At 37.0% G+C, this 22997-nt stretch overlaps 1 protein-coding gene across 1 annotated transcript in view; it reads right to left on the bottom strand.

Annotated features, from left to right (window-relative positions):
* Positions 1 to 13874, bottom strand: part of LOC145670976 (uncharacterized) — a 79785-nt gene extending 65911 nt beyond the window's left edge. The window contains exons 1-2 of the mRNA XM_081739596.1: positions 13659 to 13874; positions 5676 to 5918 (exon numbers count right to left, since the gene is read on the bottom strand). Of these exons, the coding sequence (XP_081595722.1) occupies positions 5676 to 5840 (165 nt within the window). The 5' untranslated portion in view covers positions 5841 to 5918; positions 13659 to 13874. The remainder of the gene's footprint in view (positions 1 to 5675; positions 5919 to 13658) is intronic.
* Positions 13875 to 22997: the final 9123 nt, after the last annotated feature.

The following is a 22997-nucleotide window of genomic DNA, read 5'->3' as shown; positions in this document are numbered from 1 at the left end:
TTGTTATCAATATTTCCTATTCTAGCACGATGAGGTGCTGGGACGAAGTGCGGATCAAAAGTTAATTAGAAGGAGAGTACACTGTCTATTGTGCACGCGAATTGTATACTTCGAGCTTGCATACTCAAAGCGTGCGTGTCGCTTTTGGGCATGGCCTTAGTCTACATAACCGTCAAAAGAGGCTTTAGATTTCTGGGCTTTCGCCATCTATGGCCATTTAGCCCGTCACGTTTGAGGGACGACGTCCCTCGGCGAGAACAATATCCGGGGAAGGGAAGGAAGAAAGGATTGGGGAAAGAAGGAAGCAGCTTGGGATTTATAAGTTAGGTACCACCCTGGCATTTGCTTGATGAGGAGGAAAACCTCATTCGGGTTGGCTGACCTGAAAAAGCCTTTTACATTTTTTCGACCGCGTGCTCTCACCGGGAATCGAACCCGGGACCGCTCAAACCGAAGGCGAGACCTAAAAGAGTTTAACCAAGTCGGTCCCTGCGTTCCCCACAGGGGACATAAAGTATGACGACATTATTATTGCTTTACAACTTTAAAATCACACTGGCAACATTGAAAACTGTTTACAGGGGATAATCATAGATGGATCATCCCTTGTAAACAGTTTTCAATGTTGCCAGTCTGTTTTTAAAGTTGTAAAGCAATAATAATGTCGTCATATTTTATGTCCCCTGTAGAGGACGCCGGGACCAACATGGTTAAAATAGAAACATTAAAGTGCAGCGAAAGCGATATAATTTATTCTTATTATTATTAGTTGGTCAATTGATTTCGAGTTTGGTAATAGGTAAATCTAAAGCTTAACTTCGGATTCCCTCTATATATAGACTCCCACTGGTAATCGAAAACAGGTCTTCTGCGACAAAGCACATAAAATTAAAGCTACGAGTAAGTTTAATTTAGAATTAGTTTTAATGTAAACAAAATCAAGGTTTTCTCCAACTGGGTGAACCAAACATTAGACCAAAAGAAAAAAGTAAAATTTCGTTGAATTACGTATCACACATTAACGTTAACAATCTCAAACGGGTACAATTAAAACAAATAATAGATTATACCAGAACATTCCAACCTGTGTGTCGTGTGGTTGCAATAAAAGGGTCGCGTGATTTAACGCTAAACCGTCCGCATATTGACTACAGGACAGAACAGCCGAGTCGAGTTATACCACTGTGGGCAATAGAACGAAGTTGTACTATACATTCACTAGAACACGTGCTAGACAAAGGCCTCTCCATCGTTGTGATTGAGGCACAACGTCTATGCAGTGTTGCCAGATTGGGCTACAAGTAGCGGATTGGACGATCTTTTAAGAGTCCTCGCTACAAGAATTTCAAATTGGACGAGACACTTGTTTTCTGAGCTACTTTTAATTATCTGCACGCTATAACACTTAAGAATACGCTACCTTTTTATTTGCATACATAAATTCACTAAATATTATTAGTTTCGTATAGTACAATAAAGGTTTTGTTAGTTGAATATTTCTGTTCGCAATGAACTATACCTAGGTAGTTTTACTAAAATTAACATGTTTAATACTACTACTACAAATTTTTTAAAGTGTAGCCTATTTAAGCAAACATGCATCTCCTTGGAAATCAGAAGGGTCGCCTATTAAACACTATCACTCACATTACAGTTCTCTTGACCCTCACGTAGTACAGAGTTTGCCCTAACACACCACCACCAACAGCTTGATCGCTGCCAACTCAAGGTATTTTCATTAAATTGATACCGAGTAGAGTATAAATACATAATTAGTAAAATTGTGTAGTCGCAGAATAATTTTTTTTAATGTTAGGGCTACTTATAGTTCAAATCTGCGATTTTTTTTTAGCACAATCTCGCTACTTTTTAAACTTTATATCTGGCAACACTCTGTTTATGCACTTAGCGCTCTCTTTCTCTTCGCATCACCTGTCTCACTCCTTGGTTAGGCTGTTCTGCCGGCCCTCTGGTAAATGTGCAACCGGCCTCATTTAGGTTAAAACAAGATACCAAGAACCAGATGATGTAGTTTCTGTATTTTTATTCAAGATTGTCCTCACCTAAGTAAACCAGTTCTCTTCGTTTTATTACATTTCTCTATCAGTTTTATGTCCAATTGTTATACCCTTCACGCTAAAGAAAACGAATAATTAATGAAAAAATTGAAGAAAAAAAACGGAGTATGCGGAGAAACATGATTACCCTGACGATACTCACAAACACCATGGGAAGCATCAGGGAAGATATTTCTTTTTCAAAACAGCGTTGATCTATTTTTTTCAATTGCTAGAGGCTAGGAAAATGGGCGTAATTGGATTTAAGATTTAATCGATGCTACTGTCGAACACCAGTCCCAAATTTGCAAAGTTTTGGAAGAAATGTGTTACTTTACCCAAAAAAAAAAAAAAGTGCCATTGTCATGAAGTTGTGCACGTTGATATGACTAAGAATGCATAATTTTGGGAAAGTTATACAATGTGGGATGAAAATAAATGTTAGAAAAACGAAAGCCATAGGAAACGGTAGTTGCCAAATATAGAAGTAAGCTAGAAAATAGAACAGGTGATTAGTTTCCGATACCTAGCAAGTATTATTATTGATGATATGCAGTGCGAACGTGAAATAAAAGCCAGGATAAGAATGAAGAAAGAAGCCATTAGGAGAAAGAAAAGACTATTTTGTGGGACCTTGAATAAAGAGTTGAGAAAAAAGACTCATAAAATTATTCGTGTGAAGTTTAGTATTGTATGGGTCAGAAACATGGACATTACACCAAAAATTATGAAAAACGACTGTTTTCGAAATGTGGGTGTGGAGAAGAATGGAGAGAATTAGCTGGGTTGAGCTCGAAACGAATGAAAGAGTGTTATAATGGTGGGGGAGAAAAGAACAATTTACGTATTATTAACAAGATTAAGAGAAACTGGTTGGGACATTGGCTAAGAATGAACTGTATCATAGGAACGTGCTAGAGGGTACGGTGGCAGGAAAGGGAGGGAGAAGGCGAAGGAGACTACAATTGATGGAGGATATCAAAACAGAAAAGTCGTATGTAAAGACGAAGGGGTTAATTGAAGAACCTCCTAAGTTTTTCAGTTGCGCCAAGTGACCTGCCAAGGATAGCAGAATAGTTATGATGATAATGATGATATACAATACCCTGCTTCTCTTACTTTTTATAAAATATCAGTGAAGTTTCTACACCCTTTGTACGTCCGAACATATTCTTTTCCATGTTAATTTATTTTCTTGTATTTTTACTTTCAAGCGTTGGTAGGAGAGACGGGAATTATGGAATTCGCGAAAATAATCGACTTGGAGATAACTAATTTACACATCTCATGACCCCTATGCCCAAAAAGTTATTTATGTATGTCTGTTCATCTGTTCATTCCTTCTTTCCGATGTATATGCACTCACCTAGAGTCCATACCGTTCAACGTATCCAGATTGGATTTTAAATTTAAGGATTCAACTTTGGAAGATTCTCTAGAGTTTCTAAGAGCGTTTCCCGAATTCTTCTCCTACCCCTAAAAATAGGGATAGTTGACTAGAGGATGACCAGAGGGATCAAAATTTGCGATTTTCTCTACAACAGTTCCAACCCCTTCCAACAATTTTATTTATATTTCATAACTCAATATACCACTAACGCTCCTTAATATGTTAAAAGTCATTTTTCTAAATATATATATATATATATATATATATATATATATATATATGGTTCCTCACACCAAGATAAGACAAAAAGTATAGACCAACCTGGGTCACAAATGCTTCCTTTCGGAGTTATAGGCTGCCGAAAACATAAAAAAATGAACTTTAAAGGTCCATAGCTCCAATACTATGGGACCTATCGTAGTTGGGTCCAGACTTCACTTAGGGATTAATATGTACCCTATCCAAATATCTATGTTTCAGAATCCTGCGGTACTTCAGCAACAATTTTTATAGACGTGGTTGGTGAGTACCTCAAATTATATGCCCGTAGCTAAACTCTCTACAAAAAATTGTTGCGTGAGTACTGCAGGATTCTGAAACATGGATATTTGGATAGGACACATATTCGTTCCTAAGTGAAGTCTTGACCTGACCACGGTAGGTCCCATAGTATTGGAACTATGGACCTTTAAAGTTCATTTTTTTTTCCTTTTTTCGGCACCCTATAACTCCGAAAGTAAACATTTGTGCACCCAGGTTGGTCTATACTTTTCGATTTATCTTGGTGTCAGGAATCGCCTCCCAAACGTTGTCGGTATTGTTTTGAAACACTATATATATATATATATATATATATATATATATATCCGAAAAAGGTACGGTTTAATTTTTATCATTGGCTAAAAAAACGGATCCTGTAACGTGACGTAAACCGTTTTCCCTGAAAAAGTGTAACAGAGTTAATGTATTCTTGGGGATGAGATTTTTTTCCAACATGTCTCAAAAAGTTCTCTGGCGATTTTGTTCATTTTTCATAAATCTAACCCTATAATGTGACGTAAGCAGTTTCTTTTGAAGATGCCCACAAACGGATAGTTTAATTTTGCGGTAAGTTTTGTCATGTGAGCTCTTACCGGGAATAGAATCCAGGTCTCTCACGCCAAGTGCATCCGAGTCTTCCTAGGTGTCTTTAGCGTGGAAGAGTCGCGTTCGATTCCCGGCAGAAACTTATGTGTTTCGGACTATATAGCTTTACTGCTGAAAGTGGTACTAAACTCAAACAATTGAATCTAAATCTTGTTTTCATACGGCATCCTTAAAAGCTCCTTAGTCAATTTTGTTCCTATTTAATAAACAACTCTGGAACTCTATAAACAAATATGTGCTGTGAATCGTTTCTTCTGAAAATTTATACAAGGCTCATCCTTGAGGCTAGGTTTTCAAACAATTTTCTGAAAATAATACTGAGGCACTTTTGCTCATATTTCATAAATACACACAATAACAACCCTACACTATGCCACATATCATTTCAAGTGAAAAATCTACAATAAGAAGCTTAATCTTGAAGGTAAGTTTTCTTCGAAATTTTCTGAAAACGCCTATTATACAGAGTGGCCCAAAAGTAGATATACAGACCTACATATATAAAACATACAGAACTGTATACCTACTTTTGGGCCATTCTGTAGTTTTGTTAATATTTCATATCATTTTTGCCTATGTAGATCAATATTGAAACCGGATGTTATAGCGGACTTGTATCACTTCCGGTTTTAGTAACAGATTTAAAGACGGAGATGAAATTGAATCTTCGAACGTTTAATCGATTGCTGGAAATTGCTTCTCGTAATTAATTTTAAAACCGGAAAATGCTAATTTCTTCCATTTCCGGTCTGAATTTCACTTGTAGCAACGAACTCGATTTCTAACCTTTGATTCTTTACATCGTGGCTAAAATTGATGGTGAACTATCAAGTAGTTCCTGTTATTTTTCTCGTCCCGGCCGGACGGACACACGAACAGTCAGAATAAATGTACCTAACTATAAAGGAGTTTTGGTAAGCCAAACGGTCTCCACTTGAAAAAAGTTTGAGAAACACTGTGTTAAAGAAGTGTAATACAAAATATATATATTATTGACCTTGGTTTTCCTAAGATTTTGAAAAATAAATGTTAAAAATGTAATAGATTTCTACGAATATTTACATACAGAAAATTAAACCCACCTTTTCTCCTGGAAGAAACCCGCCGTTGCTCCTGCAGATATTGAATGCATCCTCCCAAGTTTCTGGGTCATCAACTAACGGTGAAATATCATCTTCACACGTAGATTGCAATATTTCAGTAGACACGATAATAACATATATCAGTCTGACAAACAATATATCCATTTCAGATTCAAGTTGTATAAAAACAAATCCAGCGATCTATGACATTCTTTCTTGTAAGCGACTTCAAGTATCTGTGCTCTAAAGGAAAGAACAGAAGAATAAAAATATCCAGTATTTGTAGCAAAGGTATTGCGAAGCTGAAAAAGAGTTCCAGTGAAAAAAAGTATCACCAGAAACTCAACTTTACACATAGATAAGATCGCAATATTAAGAATCATGTAAACATTATATAATCTCAGGTTGTATATTACTTGCAAACGAGCTGCTTGTATTCACGGAGATGTTTGTAATGTGAAAGAGAGGCGGATGGAGTGAAAAGAGAAAGAATTCAGCATTGCCATTTCATTTTCTTCCCTAAGCACCCAAAGATTAAAAGATTCTGTGCGAAAAACAAATTCTATTAGTCCAAATGCTAATAACTGGAAATATGGGAACAATGACTACGCGAACTTTAATTTATTGGAAGCCGGAGAAGGGTAGAACATATCTTTTTTTTTTTGAGGGGGTGACGGGGGCAGTCTTTATTTGTTTATTGTATGCCGAGAGGGTAATCAGGGTGGGCCAAAAGTAGGTATACACCCCTGCATTGATCAAGTATAACATTCTAGTTTATGGGTTTATTTGCTTCGGCTCTTCCGAGCTTAAGATGTAAGTAAAAACACATTAAGAACAAATAATAAAGAAACTAAGTCTACCTGATGGATAACAATAAGAAATCATACAAAATGCAATGAGCTGATCAGATACTGTTTACCTATTTTTGGGCCACCATATATTGCTTGGCCTTCATCACAATGCATTACGTTTGGGGGTCGCAGGCTAAGGCACTCGCCCCCCGTCTGGCGTAGTCACTGAATGAAGGTGAAAGTCAGGAGCGCAGTCACCATGGCAAATATGGAATCCTGCCATGGGTAAACATCCTTCCCCGCTGGTCTAGTGGCTAATGCGCGCGCCCTTGCACTACGGGTCGAGTTTGATTCAGGCGCATAGCCAGCCCAAAAATGAAGGGGGGACTGTAAATGTTAGGGGGGCCCGATCCAACTATATTATAGTTCATCACCATATTATGGTTCATTTGCAAGACCACCGTGAAAATTTTAGAGGGCCAGTAAAAATTTATGGGGAGCCCGTCCCCCATGCCCCCCGTGGATACGGGAGTAGTTCGATTCATTTGGGAGAGTATATTGAACGCAGTACGATATTTTAGATTACACTTAAGGGGGAGCAAGAGTGAATAAAAGCTCTGATTTAACACGGTATATTGCACACGAGGCGAGAAATAACGTTTCCTCTTCTTGTATCGTAAATTTTGTATAAGTTTTATCTCGTCTCGATTCTTGGGAGGATTCTTTCACGTCCCGTCTCCATTTTCGAAAGGATTTTCCCGTGTCATTCATGTGCGTGACTTTTGGAAGTAGTATTGGTAGAATTTTGCATTTAATAATAGCAACTTCAAATGGTAAAGAGAGATAACTGTTTAATAATAATTAGCATTAATTATAGAAGGTATATATCACCCAGGTTCTTTAATCAGTTTTAAGGTTGTAGTGGCTCATTGGGAGAGCGTTCACATCTGGTGCACGAGTTTCTGGTTCGATCCGAACCCGCGGCAAGTGACCTTTGTAGTAGATAAACACTGTGTGCGTGGGTTTCTCAAGGTTCTCCCGTTTCTTTCCACTTTTTCATTCCACCATTTCATTCAGCCTCATCAGCATCATCTCCTCTAGTCTACAAGGCATAATCCTATGATTAATTTTTCTTAATCAGTGGTCATACCCAAACGAATATAAAAGTAGTTCTCAGCACAGAACTGCTAGTAACTACTGGCGCTTCTAGAGTTCTACAAGAGAGAAGTAACATCGACAATGACCGTGAAACTGACTTTGCATCCCATCCCCTACACCGCGTCGCAAAATAATCCCTGGCTTTGGGGCTCCAAAATGTTTTAGTTTAAAAATAATCTTTAAATTCTGATATTAAATACAAATATTGTAGTAAAAATTCACCATTGCATAATCATATTCAATATATATCTTACAAGGAATTATTTAACTTATCTTGGATATGGATATTTAACGTTCAATTTTTCATGATTTCAGCAGCCTATAACTCCGAAAGAAAGCACTTATGCACCCAAGTTGGTCTATACTTTTTGTCTTATCTTGGTGTCAGAAATCACCTCCCAAAAGTTGTCGGTGTTGTTTTGAAACACCCTGTATAATTCAGAGTGTAATTAGAAACGAGTACAAAAAGTAAGTAATAGTGGAAAGTTAACTAGCTACATTTGTCATATAGTATTTATTTATTTACTTCTAAAATAGATACATGATTATATTTTCATGATGCATTGAAACAAATATTCATCGCTTCTGAAGCAATTGAGTGATTCATTCGACTATGTGATGAATAAAGTAGGAAAGCAAAAGAGAGCACCGGGAAAAAAACATGTACGTGATTTGTTCATCACAAAGCCCACTTGCCATGAGTTGGGATCGAACCAAGGATTTTACCATAAGTGCTCTACCACTGAACTACTGCGGCCCCTGTAAGAGAGATGTATTTTATGCTTACAAGATTAGGGTTACTATAGCAGGGCCAACAAGAGATGGTCTCTGACGTTTCTTACCACATGCGGAAGGGAAAATGCAGCCCCTACTTTGGTACTATAGATATACCACGTTGACTTGACACCTCGTCCTCCGTTCCGAGCGCTGCTGTCGGCTGAAGAAATTCCACTCCCATTTCGCTAAGGCTCTCTCGCTTAGCAACATCTGAATCCTTAATGACTCAACGCGTGGGTGTGTCAAGGGTGTGAGCGTTAGTTAGCATTTTTGTCACGGCTCAAGACATTTTGGCATCACTATAGTGTTGACAACCACGGTCACTCAATCTCTTACACCATTAATTAAATTGCCACTATAGATGCACCGATAAAAAGCTTTGACACGTGAGTAGTGCAAACGTCACTGTGACGTGTCAAAGACCTTCTCTTGCTGGTTTTCCTTTAGTGTGAAAACAGGAACGTACGTAGAAATTTATGTCGGGGGAGATCCAAATTTAATATCAGCATAAAGTATATTAAAATTTGTAAATTACAATAAAATTAGATTAAATTTACAGAAAAGTCGGGATTTCGGGGTGACGGATCCCCTGTGTGAAACCATTACAAATGCATTGGGAGTTGTACTATTGTTGATAATTATGAATACTGACTTTAAGTTTGCAGAATATAATTTGTTTCTGTCATGAAAATTATTTTCTACAAGTTCAAACATTCCGAAAAATGTATTAAGGCATAAGTAAATATAACGTATAACCACGATTATAGTACATGCTAATTGCACGCCGAATACTATAATTACAACAGTGTTGTACAATACACACTGTTAAAACTCTCAAACGGAGTATAATTCTACCGGCACCTTTCAAGTATTTTGTTTTGGAGTAGCCTATTGAAAAGCTTGTTAGGATAATAAATGTGACGAATGCATGACATTAATTCCTGGAATTTAGTTTATAAATTAATTTCTCCGTATTGTGCAAAGCGAATAAAGAAGAAAAAGAGTACATAGTAAGCAAGCTCTAATATGAATAGTGACTGTCTTGTAAGACAATCTTCATCGCGCATACACAAATCGCGCTTACCAATCGCCTGCTTTCTACGAACGCAATCCCCGTGGGAGCCCACCAGTTTGGATCTGCTCTCAACGGAAATATTTACAATTCCTGCTCATAATAACTATTTAGCATAGATTAGTCCATGTTTTCTGGATGAATATATATATTATCAATTTGTATTAAGGTGATCAGACGTACTGATTTTCGCGGTACAGTACTGTTTTTCAAAGAGCTGTCCTGCGTGTTACAAAGACCCCTAGAAAATTGAGAAACGTTCTTTTTAAAAATGTCAAATGAGAGAGCAGATAGGGAGATTAATGGTGTATATATACTTGAGTAGTTTTTGTATCACTCAGTGTACGTCTGATGAGGATCTTGGCTAGAAGATCGAAACGTCACGTGTAAATGTGTTTTTATATTAAATAAGTGCAGTCTTGTTCAGCAGTGTGTTTATTTTTCTAAAAATGTCCTGCAAAATGTCATGATTTAACTTATTTGCAATACTTTAATGTTTTATTCTTTATTCACAACATTTCGAATCATAAGCATTTTTTTCTGAATCGATTTTTAAGAAATAACTGTGTTCATTTTATTGAACTGAGTAGTGGTCCATACCTTTCGCAGACATTAACATTTTGAATTGAATTCTTAACTCAGTAATTGAAAGGGATAATGTCCAGAGCAGCTTGAAGTACACTAATGTCAGGAAAAGAAACAAACGATTCCTACCTGTTTCATGAGATTACACTTGTAAAAAGAAAGTATGCTGCTTCTGAAACACTGCTCAAGTAAAAGTAGATTTAAGAAGGAATGAATTGTTCCAGCATTTTAAAGAAAAATCCATTCTATATTCCCAAGTATGTGATAATATGGAGTTCAGTGCATGCCTCCCTTCCACAAATGTTCCGACTAAAAGGATATTTTGTGTAATGAGTAATTTGTAGAGTAATGAGAAATCTCAGTTAAAACTGAAACTCTTTAACTCCTAATAACATACATATGTAACCATAATTGTAGCTGTAGTGGATTCCATGACATGATTTTGCAAAAGAGCAAGTTACTTCGCATTATACATTCAAACGAAAAATATGTCACCAAGCACTGTACTGATCTTAAGTTGGTATGTCACATACAGGGTTTGTATGATAAGTAATGAGACCAGGTCTGGAAACATTGTTTTATTGATCTGATCTGTACAGGGACTTAAAAGCTTTCGAAGTACTCTCCTCTTGCGTCGATGCACTTCTGCAATCGATGTTTCCACGCTGCAAACGCCCCCTGGAAGTCAGCAGCCGGCATGTCCTTTAGAAATGTGGTCACGGCTGCTTGGATGGCTGTGACGTCTGCAAAACGGGTTCCTTTCAAGCGTGGCTTCAGCTTCGGGAAGAGGAAGAAGTCGGCCGGGCTCACATCTGGGCTGTAGGGTGGTTGTGGAAGGACTTCCACCCCAATCCGGGTCAAAAAGGAGGTCACTAAGAAGGCGGTGTGGGCAGGGGCATTGTCGTGATGCAACTTCCACCGGCTAGCGATCGCCGGTCTTTTCCGCTTGACGCTCCTGTGCAGTCTCTCAAGGACTTGTTTGTAGAAGGCGGCGTTGACGGCTTGTCCTTGGGGTACAAACTCCTTGTGGACCACCCCCACATTGTCAAAAAAAACAATCAACATTGTTTTCACCTTTGACTTCGACATTCTGGCCTTCTTGGGGCGCGGGGACGCAGGAGTGTGCCACTCCGCGCTTTGACGTTTCGTTTCAGGGTCGTACTGGAACACCCACGACTCGTCACCTGTTATGACGTCATCTTCAAAGTTAGGGTCACTGTTCATGAGGTTCAACAGTTCCTGACAACAATCAACACGTCGTTGCTTTTGTTCGTCAGTCAACACTCGCGGCACCAGTTTCGCACAGATTTTTCTCATTCCCAATTGTTCCGTCACAATCTTGTGCACTGTTGTGTGGTTCATATCGAGTTCATCAGCAATCAATCTCAACGATAATCGACGGTCTGAGTTCAGGAGATCCCTCACTTTTGCCACAGTTTCGTCCGTAGTCACTGTTATCGGGCGTCCAGCCCTCTCCAGATCCTCAACGCTTTCCCGGCCGTTCCGGAACGCACTGTGCCAACGAAACACCTGGGCTTTGGATAGGGCTTCCTCTTTGTAGGCCTCCGTGATGAGAGAAAGCGTCTGAGTAGCCGTTTTACCCAGGCGAACGCAAAATTTGATCGCATAACGCTGTTCGATGGAACCCTCCATGTTTGTTGATTTTCCGCCGTGACAAGAATGTTCACAAGGGCTTTGTCCAAGGCTTGTCCGCGCTCCACTAAGGCTCGGAGCCAACTGACGCGCGGTGCGTTGCTTTGCTCGGACCCCCCCCCTACATCCTCCATCACCGACAAACCCGCTCCAGCGACACGCGCGCCGCGGCGCGGCGAGTCTCATTACTTATCATACAGACCTTGTATTAATAAAAATAATTTGTTAATATTTTTGATTAAAAAGTTCGAAAGGTAATGGATAAATAACTAAGACGAATCGCGTTATTATGTTTTATTAAAATTTTATGCTTCAATATACTTAAGTTTTGTTTTTCATTAAAGTGACTCCTTTATGTTACTCCATCACATTGTTTTAAATTGTTTCATCAATCTTGTATTTGTCATTTGGAATATTTGGAGTTGCGTTAAATTCCTTCAATGTTTTTGTTGAGTACCACCTTTTTCTTAAATCAAAAATCAATAATTAATTTAAGGTTAACGTTAAATGAAATAAGGACATGTATATTGCCGACGCAGTAGGCTTTAATTTACTATTATACTCAGTGGCGTATTCACGATTTTGTTTCAGGGGCCTTTGCAAACTTTATTCTTGGAAATAAGAAAATTCTGCAAGATATTTCATTAATATAGTAAATAAAATTTGGGGGGGGGTCTTAAGCTCGGAAGCGCCCTTCTTAAATACGCCACTGACTATACTTGTGTCCTAGTTTTTGCCTGTCAGAATCTGGTCACCCTAATTTGTATGCAATTACGTCTTTGGGAATGCGCCAAGATACAGAGAGAGAAATAGCCTAAAATGTATTAAGACATTATTTGCATAAATTCTAATTACAGCCAGAATTTTTTCCTAAGAATTCATACTTTTTGATAACTAAAGCCTAATTTTAATTAGGTTAGATTAGATTAGGGCTTGTGTATAGCCCGCTCCTCCCAGTTCTTTGTCACCGGAACTGGAAGAGTCACTACTACTACTACTGCTGCTACTGCTACTGCTGCTGCTACTACTACTACTACTACTACAACTACTACTACTACTACTACTATTGCTACTCCTACTACTACTGCTGCTGCTGCTACTACTACTACTACTACTATTACTACTCCTACTACTGCTGCTACTACTACGACTACTGCTACTTATATCGAGAACAGAACCCAACCAATCCCTGCGGAGCTTCTAACCCGTTCCTACTACTACTACTACTATTGCTACTAACTACCACTACCTCTACTACTATTGCTACTTACTACTACTGCTACCACTACTACTACTACCGCTACTACTACTACTATTTATACTAAAAGAGCTTCCTTACCGCAAGATTTACATCTTAAATCTTTATAACACGCGATTCCGATTCATTATGAATTAGTATGAATCGTTAGAATCACTATGATTCGTTAAAAATCACTGGGGGGAGCGGGCTATACTCAATCCTAGATTAGCTTAGGTTAGGTTATATTACATTGTATTTACCTTCATGGTTTGTATTGGCCCCCGTAATTAGAATTAACCCCATTATTTAAAGCAAGAAAGCGGATGCAAAAGAAGTTTATAGAGCATACTACAGCTCGTGAAACTATAGGATTAAGTATAGCCCGCTCCTCCCAGTGATTTTTAACGAATCAGTGATTCTAACGATTCATATTAGTTCATAATGAATCGGAATCGCATGTTATAAAGACTTATGAATTGATGAATGCGGAATTACGTTACTGATAAATGTTATCTTATCATACATTCATCTACTTTTGTAATCAAATGTAATTTAATGTTGTTGCCATTTCCATTTTTTCTTCGTTATACATGTAAATATATATTCAGAATGTCTAGATTCGCTTATTTAGTTTCAAATTATTGATAATAGTAAGCAATTCTATTACTTTCTAAAAACGAACTAGAAAAATACGTGCTAAAATATACCTGTCCAAATCCTGTGTTTTAGTAGCGCTTTGATTCATTTTCTTCTGCTCCAATTCGAAGATGTGATTTCCAGAAGGTGCAGACCATTTAGTCCGTGTCACCTGCATCCCTTAAATTATTTAAAACAACTTTAAATTGCATTTGATTTGATTTGATTGATCTTTCGTTCTGTCCTCAAGAGTCTTGTTCTTTCTCTTCACCTGCAAGGTACAAATTCGTTTATAGGTTGTTTGATGATCATATATGAAGATATTTGGATATTTTAATTCATCTTAGTAACATGTAAGAAACTTAAGTAAACGATCATGGAGACATTTTCGATGAATCGATGTAACTATTTGATAGATTAGTAGATATTCTCTGTGGTTCTTTATGGGGCGTTTACACTTAGTCGATTTGCGCTCGATTCAGTTGAATTGACGTCACTTTCAACTCAATCGACCGTGTAAACAGGACTTCAACTTAATCGCTTATTGATCGAAAGCGACTAATCGACTAGCAACTGAATTGAAAGACGTTCTATTTTCTGTGGTCGATTCTATTTTCTTCTGCTATAACACCGTAAATTGTACCAATTACTTTTTGCTTGGACATCTTTAAAATTGCCAGTCGATTTCGAAAATGAAATGAAATCTCTGAGTTTTACGTCCCACGGTTATGCCGGTTAGGCTAAAGGAGACGGTGATGATGAGAGATGAGTGAAACGGTGGAATGAAGAAAGTGGGAGGAAACGGGAGAACCCCGAGAAAACCCACGAGCACGGTGTTTGTCCACCACAAAGTTCACTTGGCGGGGGCTGGGATCGAACCCGGGACCCCAAGCACCAGAGGTGAACGCTCTACCACTGAGCCACCGCCCCCCCCCCCAGTCGATTTCGAATCGACCAGAGGAGAGCGAGTCGGCAAGCAGCATTCAATTTCGGTTGAAACAATTGAACACATCCATCGATCTGATTCGGCCTAGTTGCTTCGATTTAGTCGCAAATGCAGCGAGTCGATTTAACCGTGCGACTAAATCGACCAAGTGTAAACGCCCCATTACCTGGAATGTTGCTACCAGCGTTGCCAATGTGTGTATAATTGCACAAAATGTGTGCAATTTTGGCCTGTTTGTGCATTTTGTGTGTAATGCCAATCTGTGTGCATTTTGTGTGTAATTTGGCACAATTAAAAATTTTGATCATTGATGATTTTTACAAAGTTCCTTTCATTCAAATATTCATTATTTCCACCATTTTTTTTTTTTTTTTTTTTTTTTTGAAAATTGGCTTCTAAAAACTACGAGCTCCAACGCCTGACTCCAGGCCAGCGCAATAAAACCACAGAGAACAAGTTATTTGTTATTATCGTTAATCTCTTGTTATTTTCTCTACGGTATGATAAAACCTATCTTGTTTCCTTGGTACCTCAATTTTTGTTTTTCAGAGGCGGGTGTCATGACATCCCCAAGCAAAGACGCTTTGTTCAAGCAAGTAATGTGAATGAATGTTGACCCTCGATGTTGGCCAAAACATGAGGCGGAGGTGGTAAGAAGTCTTTTGTCTTCTCACCACTTGTGAAGAAAATGCCATTTTGCAAACAGATGAACGACAGAGTGGCCGATGTCCAATTAAAAACATTAAGTACGTCGAAAGCAATGGCGCAGACTTTCCAAGATTTATGTGGGTGCATATCAATGGCGGGTCATATTAGCTTATATGTTTTCAGGGAAGTCTCGATGTTTGATTGACTTACTTTTAGTTAAAATATTTTATAAACATTGTCATAAAGGCCTGTTCTGTGAGAAAGTAAAATATTCCGGTACTATAAGGATAAGTTGGGGATGCCCTAGCTCAGTCGGTAACACGACTAATTTAAACGCAAGAGAAACTGGTTCAAACCCGGGTTCAAGCTAAAAATCTTGTGGGTGCGGTGCACTCACAAGATTATTTATGTGGGTGCCGGAGCCCTGGAGCACCCACGTAGTCGGCGCGCATGGTTGAAAGTAAAATTATAAATACTAAAAATAGAATGAGTACATCAAAATGTTACTAAATGGACAAGAAAAGTTTTTCTTTTCGATATATTGTTCTTATTTACAGATCTTTTGACATGAAATTTACCACATACATGTCTCTGCCGATTATACACATAGTAAGAGTGTTAAATGTGCCCTGCGATATCATTATCCAAATATATTCGCGCAACATGCCTGTTATAGATATGCAACAATCATTTTGGACATGAGTGTACGTATAGGTATGTACGTCATTAGACATAATATACATATAGTTAGGTAGTTATGTATTGTGTAATGTTGTGTGCACTGTCTTCCAGGGGTCTGACTTCATCGAGGGAGTAAAAATAATTACTCGAGGAAGTGGAGGGACTAAAAGAATTCATTCGAGGGAGTAAAAATATTCACTTCAGGGAGTCGAGGGAGCAAAAATATTCACTCGAGAGTGTAAAAATATTCACTCGAGGGAGTAAAAATATTCACTCGAAGGGGTCGAGGGAGTAAAAATATTCACTCGAGGGAGTAAAAATATTCACTCGAGGGAGTCGAGGGAGTAAAAATATTCACTCGAGGGAGTCCAGGGAGTAAAAATTATCACTCGAGGGAGTCGAGGGAGTTGAGGAACTCGAGGGCCTCGAGGGAGGCGAGGGAGTAAAAATAATTACTCGATGGAATCGAGGGAGTTGAGGGACTCGAGGGAGTCGAGGGAGTAAAAATAATTACTCGAGGGAGTCGGGGGAGTTGAGGGACTCGAGGGAGTCGAGGGAGTAAAAATAATTACTCGAGGGAGTTAAGTGACTAAAGCAATTCACACGAGGTACTAAAAATATTCACTCGAGAGAGTCGAGGGAGTAAAAATAATCACTCGAGGGAGGCAAGGGAGTAAAAATATTCACTGGAAGGAGCCGAGGGAGTAAAAGTATACACTCGAGGGAGTAAAAATATTCATTCGAGGGAGTCGAGGGAGTAAAAATATTAAGTCGAGGGAGTCGAGGGAGTAAAAATATTCACTCGAGGAAGTCGAGGGAGTAAAAATATTCACTCGAGGGAGTTGAGGGAGTACAAATACTAACTCAAGGGAGTAAAAAAAATCACTCGAGGGAGTCAAAGGAGTAAAAATATTAACTCGAGGGAGTCGAGGGAGTAAAAGTATTAACTCGAGGGAGTTGAGGGAGTACAAATACTAACTCGAGGGAGTAAAAAAAATCACTCGAGGGAGTCGAAGGAGTAAAAATATTCACTCGAGGGAGTCGAGGGAGTAAAAATATTCACTCGAGGGAGTAAGACTATTCACTCGCGGGAGTCAAGGGAGTAAAAATATTCACTCCAGTGAGTCGAGGGGGTAAAAATATTTACTCGAGGGAGCAAAACTATTGTCAAGGGAGTCGACGGAATAGAGATAATCACTTGAGAGAATCGTGGGGGTAAAATGTTCACTCCAGGGAGGCGAGATAGTAAAGTATTTAGTGGAGAGAGTCGAGGAAGTGAAAATATTTGTACGACAGATCCAAATAAATTAGTATAATCTTCATTAAACTTCATGTTGTTAGAAGACCGTCTTGTACCACCAATGTTAATTGGTTTTTGGGGGTTCAAAATATACTTTTTGATCCAATATAGATAAGGTACTACCCTCTTCATTTATAATCATGGTAAATTCTTATTGTTAAAAATATTGTTTTGTTTTCATCTTCTAAACTGTTAATTTTCTTTTCTTTTTCTTTTTTTTTCTTCTCTCTTCAAGTTGTACTAGCACATAATTACTAACAGTAATCAAGTGATCTCTACCGAGTCTCTAATATTCTAGACAATTTGGTATTCTCTCGTACTATATGAAATTCATCATTAGGAGAGTTACATGGATAACTTTTGATTTATTTGTCTTTCTATACGTCTGAATAATTACATTTTAATTTTACCTTTTCTTATTTTTTAATATTACATAAATCTATCATCTTAAGCGAGTTAGTCGAGGTGATATATTCTATGATTATACTCGTATAAATGAATGTGTTTCTTATTATTTAAAAAAATATACATGAAATTTAAAATTTCATTATTATAAAATAAACTGTAATGCAGGGTTAGTATTCATCTTCACTCAACAGAATCATCTTAATTTATCAAAATTTATTTTTTTCTTTCGTGCTACATATAACGGCATTTATACATTGCTCCTATTATGGCTTACATATTTAACACATTAAGTCATTTGCGTTACAAACTATACAGGTAATAGAATTAATTTATGTAGAAAAACTGTAATACACAAATCTTGCAAATTTTCAATGAAATACGCTGACTTGGTAACAGTTCGGTTTTTACTGTACACATACATATTTTATAATTTTTAACAAGTTTTTATACACTAAAAGGAAATAATCAGAACACATAAACAATAACGAACATAAACAAATCATGAACGTGAACTATATACAAACAATAATAATGGATATATCTTATATACTGCATTCTGATTACCGTGTACTCCCATGAGATGTCCGCATATTTTTACACAATATTTCAACTAAAATTGCAGGATGCGGACATTAGACGGTTCTTCCAGTTAGTAAGTTTAAACACAGGTACTCGTAGCGTTACTGAAGTAAATCAGAGATGTTTAGAAAGGGAAAGAATGCCACAATTGAATATTTCTAACTGGGTACACCATTTTGAGCTGTTCGCCATACATACATGCGTGTAACAGCAGTTACTTAATAAAAAAAAGATTGGATTGTATAAGCGGAGAGAGGGAAATAATTAAGCTAATATCGTATCATTGTAACGAATGAGTAAACTGATAGGAGATCACATGTGAGAAACTAGACCTCCTAGACTCCCTCGAGTGAATATTTTTACTCCATCGCGTGAATATTGTTACTCCCTCGACTCCCTCGAGTGAATATTTTTACTCCCTCGACTCCCTTGAGTGAATATTTTTGCTACCTCCAGTGAATATTTTTAATCCCCCGACACCCTCGAGTAAATAATTTTACTCCGTCGACTCCGTCGAGTGATTATTTTTACTCCCTCGAGTGAAAATTTTTGCTCCCTCGAGTGAATATTTTTACTCCCTCGAGTGATTCTTACTCCCTTCAGTGAATATTTTTACTCCCTCGAGTGATTATTTTTACTCCGTGGACTCCCTCGAGTGATTATTTTTACTCCCTCGAGTGATTATTTTTAATCCGTCGAGTGAATATTTTTACACCCTTGAGTGATTATTTTTACTTCCTCGAATCTTTCGAGTGAATATTTTTACTGCCTCGACTCCCTCGAGTGAATATTTTTACTGCCTCGAGTGATTATTTTTACTCTCTCGGCTCCCTCGAGTGAATATTTAAATCTCTCGACTCCCTCGAGTGAATATTTTTACTCTCTCGAATGAATTATTTTAGTCCCTCCACTCCCTCGAGTAATTATTTTTACTCCCTCGATGAAGTCAGACCCGTCTTCCAGCTTGTGTGTAAAATTGTGCAATTTGGACGGAAGGTGTGTGTAATTTTGCTTGCCGTGTCTGGCAACACTGAGTGTTAGACAATACCGTTTTAGCCATAGGCAGCAGGCGCTACAGAGTTCATTTTAACGACAGGACCAGAAAGATGTAGCCTACAATTATAGATATTTTTCGCTTTATTTTGATTTGAATAATAGTGGTTTGTAGTCTGTGGGAGCTATTTTTAGAACACAATTATATATATATATATATATATATATATATATATATATATATATATATATATATATATATATATATATATATATATATATATATATATATATATATAACTACAGGAAGTATATTTTCAGGTCTGTATGTGATAGAAGCTGTTCAAGATCTGGTATTGATACATAGACAAAATGTCTTTTATTGGTGCTACGTTGAAGATGCAGAGACGTACACAGAATTTAATCAAAGGGGGATTCAGCACTCAGTCTCATATTCTTTAAGGACACATATAATTTTTTGTATCTTATATTATACATTTTTATTATAATCAATTTCCTTATGGAATTTTCGATTACGAAATTGTAGACTTTGCCTTTATTTGAAAACCATACGTGTGATTGGAAGTTTTAATTTTTTTTTTTTTTAAATAAAGACTAAAATTTTCAATCTTTTGTAATCTAAGTACTGTTTATTGGAAATACATCAAATGATCGTAGTACTCGGCACTAAGGTACTTTAAATTTGCAATGTCTCATCCATCACACTTGCGTTATGATTATTATAGAGTCCTCGAGAATTTAGATACTGTAGTGTACTTACTTTGGTAATTTAAATCTGATATTTTAACTTCTAGTTTAACCTGTAAATTTGAAATATGTAATAATCTAAAGTTGTGCTGTTAGAAAAATATAATTTTATGTTGGGTGGACAACACTGTTTGTCTGGTGGTATTGGAGAGTATTGAAACAATTTGCATCGTACAAAACCTCAACATATTTTTATCTTTATACCTATATTGTACGAGTAAAATAGCGTGAATGTGCAAACAAATCAAAATAAGTATTTCTTCTGGATAAATAAGGGTATGAAGTAATACTATATGCACTAAATAAAAGAGTACAGCTAAGAAGGTTGCGTCTTTTCTTGGACCAATGATGTTCAGTTATCAAGATATCTTTTTATTTGAATTATTAAATAGGTATTTTAAAAATTATCCAGATTTACAATTGTCACTGGGTTTTCAACAAATTACTATGTCCTATGAACATTTCTAGTATCCAACTTCTTGATTATATCTAAATTTATGTGACACTGGAGTGTATATGTATATATATATATATATATATATATATATATATATATATATATATATGTTCTACGTTTAAGTAATGGTGCCATTCAAATCTTTTGTACACCTATTCTATTATTAGTATAGTAACTTGATTTGATATTATGATTCTTCCAAAACGCAAACATCATTTCCTATGGGTTTGTGTCAGCGCAAAGAAAAATTTGGGTTTCTGACAGAAAACCAAGCACATGTTGCACAAACGAACTGTGTCTGCATATCTGCAGAACTACACTTCCATTGATGAGATATTGCAGTAAATGAAAATGTGTTTCAACTGCATCATGTCTAAATTCTTTCTCCATCCAAATCTGTTTGTGTTAATCTTTGATTAAAAATGTAATCTTTGACAGTGTAGTTCACTGAATAGAAGTTGGTGCGGGTTTCAAGAACTAAATCAATTCCACGAAAGAATCTGCAAAGGAATGAATAAAATGTCACCTTTCACGAATGCCTTTGTTACTCAAGTGCAACCGTGAAAAAAAAAAAAAAAAAAAAAAAAAAAAACAGCCTCTCATATGTATGTGCATTGTAAGAGATGGTTTATCGTTGATCATTTCCTATGTTGAATGAGTACAGAAATATATTCGAAGAAGAACATAACTTAAAATGTATAATTGTTACATTTTGAATAGTTTCCGGTTGAGTAAATATTTTTAATGGGAGCCAAAATTGTCATCAGCATAAATATATTTAATAACAGCTGAAATTATCGACGGCGTAAATAATTTAACAGGATTTAAAGTTGTTAGCTATATACATATTTTTAAACTAGCTAAAATTTTCTGCAATGTAAATAATTTTAATAGGACCTGAAATAGCCAGCAATGTAAATATTTTCAATAGCGGCAGCGTAAATATTTTTAACAGGAGCTAAAATTGTTCGCTATGAAAATATTTAATTAGCAGCTACAATTGACGAGACCATGACAAGTGCTACTGGAATTCATATCATCGCGAAAACCCACTTCTTTTCACTACCCTCGCTGACACCTGTATACCCTTATAATCGCTGACGCGCTTGCTCCCTTCGGATACACACTCGCGCTATCGCGCAGGTTCACCAGTTTCATTCTGCACTGACTTTGCTAGATAACATTCGTGTTTTCTATTGGTCTGCTAGCAGATGTTGATCTGTTTTCTTGAACTGTAGTTCTTATGACACACACCTCAACCAGTGAAGCCATATCTAGCATCTTGGTGCTAGATCTAGCATAATCTACAAGCATTTAGCATCTAGCATCTTGACTTTAGCATCCTGGCCAAATCTAGCATAATTTCATTTTATCCTTTGTTAAAAAGAAAAAGAACGAAAATTTAGATGTTTTAAAGACCGTCGGGAATTATTTTTTTAAAGTTGAAGCGATGGTTGGAGCAATGAAACCAGTCAGTATTTCTGCGGTTGTAATTTTTTGTTGAATTCAGAGCAAACGCAAATGTTCAAAAATAGCAAACGTGACTGCAAAACATATTTACTTACCCATAGTTTTATTACTGCCAACTGACACCTGAATGTGTGATTATCTTGGATGTTTCTGTTCCTTTCAATTTACAACTTGAGAGGGGAGGGATTTGAGCATCAGGAAACAACTAGTAATACACTAAAGGAAATACTTCAGGGCTGTGTCGTAAGCGGCATGTTGTATATATATTTCTTAAAATGTTATCCATTCATAAAATATAAATTCGACCATCCTCCCCTATAACGTGCCATTTATCATCATTCCTAACAGCGTCATATTAAATTTGTACATGAATACAGTTAATACACTTCATTAAAATAATGAAGATAAGAAGGGGCGTGTCTTTAAAATTAGTTAGGAAAGATAATTTGAAAATCTGGCATAATTTACAAAAATCTAGCATAATTCAGACCCGTGTTTGGCATCATCGCAAGTCTCGAGTGTGGCAAGCCTGATCTCAACGCTGTATTTATTCGCAAATCATAAAAGAATTGTAATTCTCAACAATTACTTCAGTAGCGTCTCCTGACATAATTTTTTGGTAGTTCTCAACCGTTAGAAAATTCTTATTCTTGAATTCTTAGTGGCCACCGATATTAACTGGTGGACACTGGCCAAACCAGTGGCCAGTCAGACAGTGGCCATCGGTTGCTATTTGGTACCGAAATATTCACCATCCTATTAGATATTGATCGACACCAATATCATCTCTCTATAACTTATGGTTCCTGAGATATGGCTCCTTAAATCTCCGGAAATCGGCCATTTTTGGTCAATATCTCGGGAACGGTAAGAGTGACGCGAAAAATTCCATCATTTCCTCACAGTTTTTGACGCTCGATCGAATGGACGGCTCAAAATTGAAAAATCGCAAATAACGACAGACATAGAGACTTCAGTAACGAACTCTTCAAGTTCGTTGAACACACAATAATGATGGTTCATGTAGAACAAATATGAAGCTCACATTAATTAGTGGGATGCTTTCTTTTTCAAACATTACTGTTTAAAAATTATAGAGGCATCAACTTTAATCGAGTCCTCTATAACACTAGTTTATAACTCGATTCACGTAGTTATAA

Source organism: Thermobia domestica, chromosome 15 (assembly GCF_964235325.1).
Source record: "Thermobia domestica chromosome 15, izTheDome1.hap1.1, whole genome shotgun sequence".
Lineage (NCBI taxonomy): Eukaryota > Metazoa > Arthropoda > Insecta > Zygentoma > Lepismatidae > Thermobia > Thermobia domestica.
Note: the sequence above shows the minus strand (reverse complement) of the source record. Positions and strands in the feature narration are given on the sequence as shown.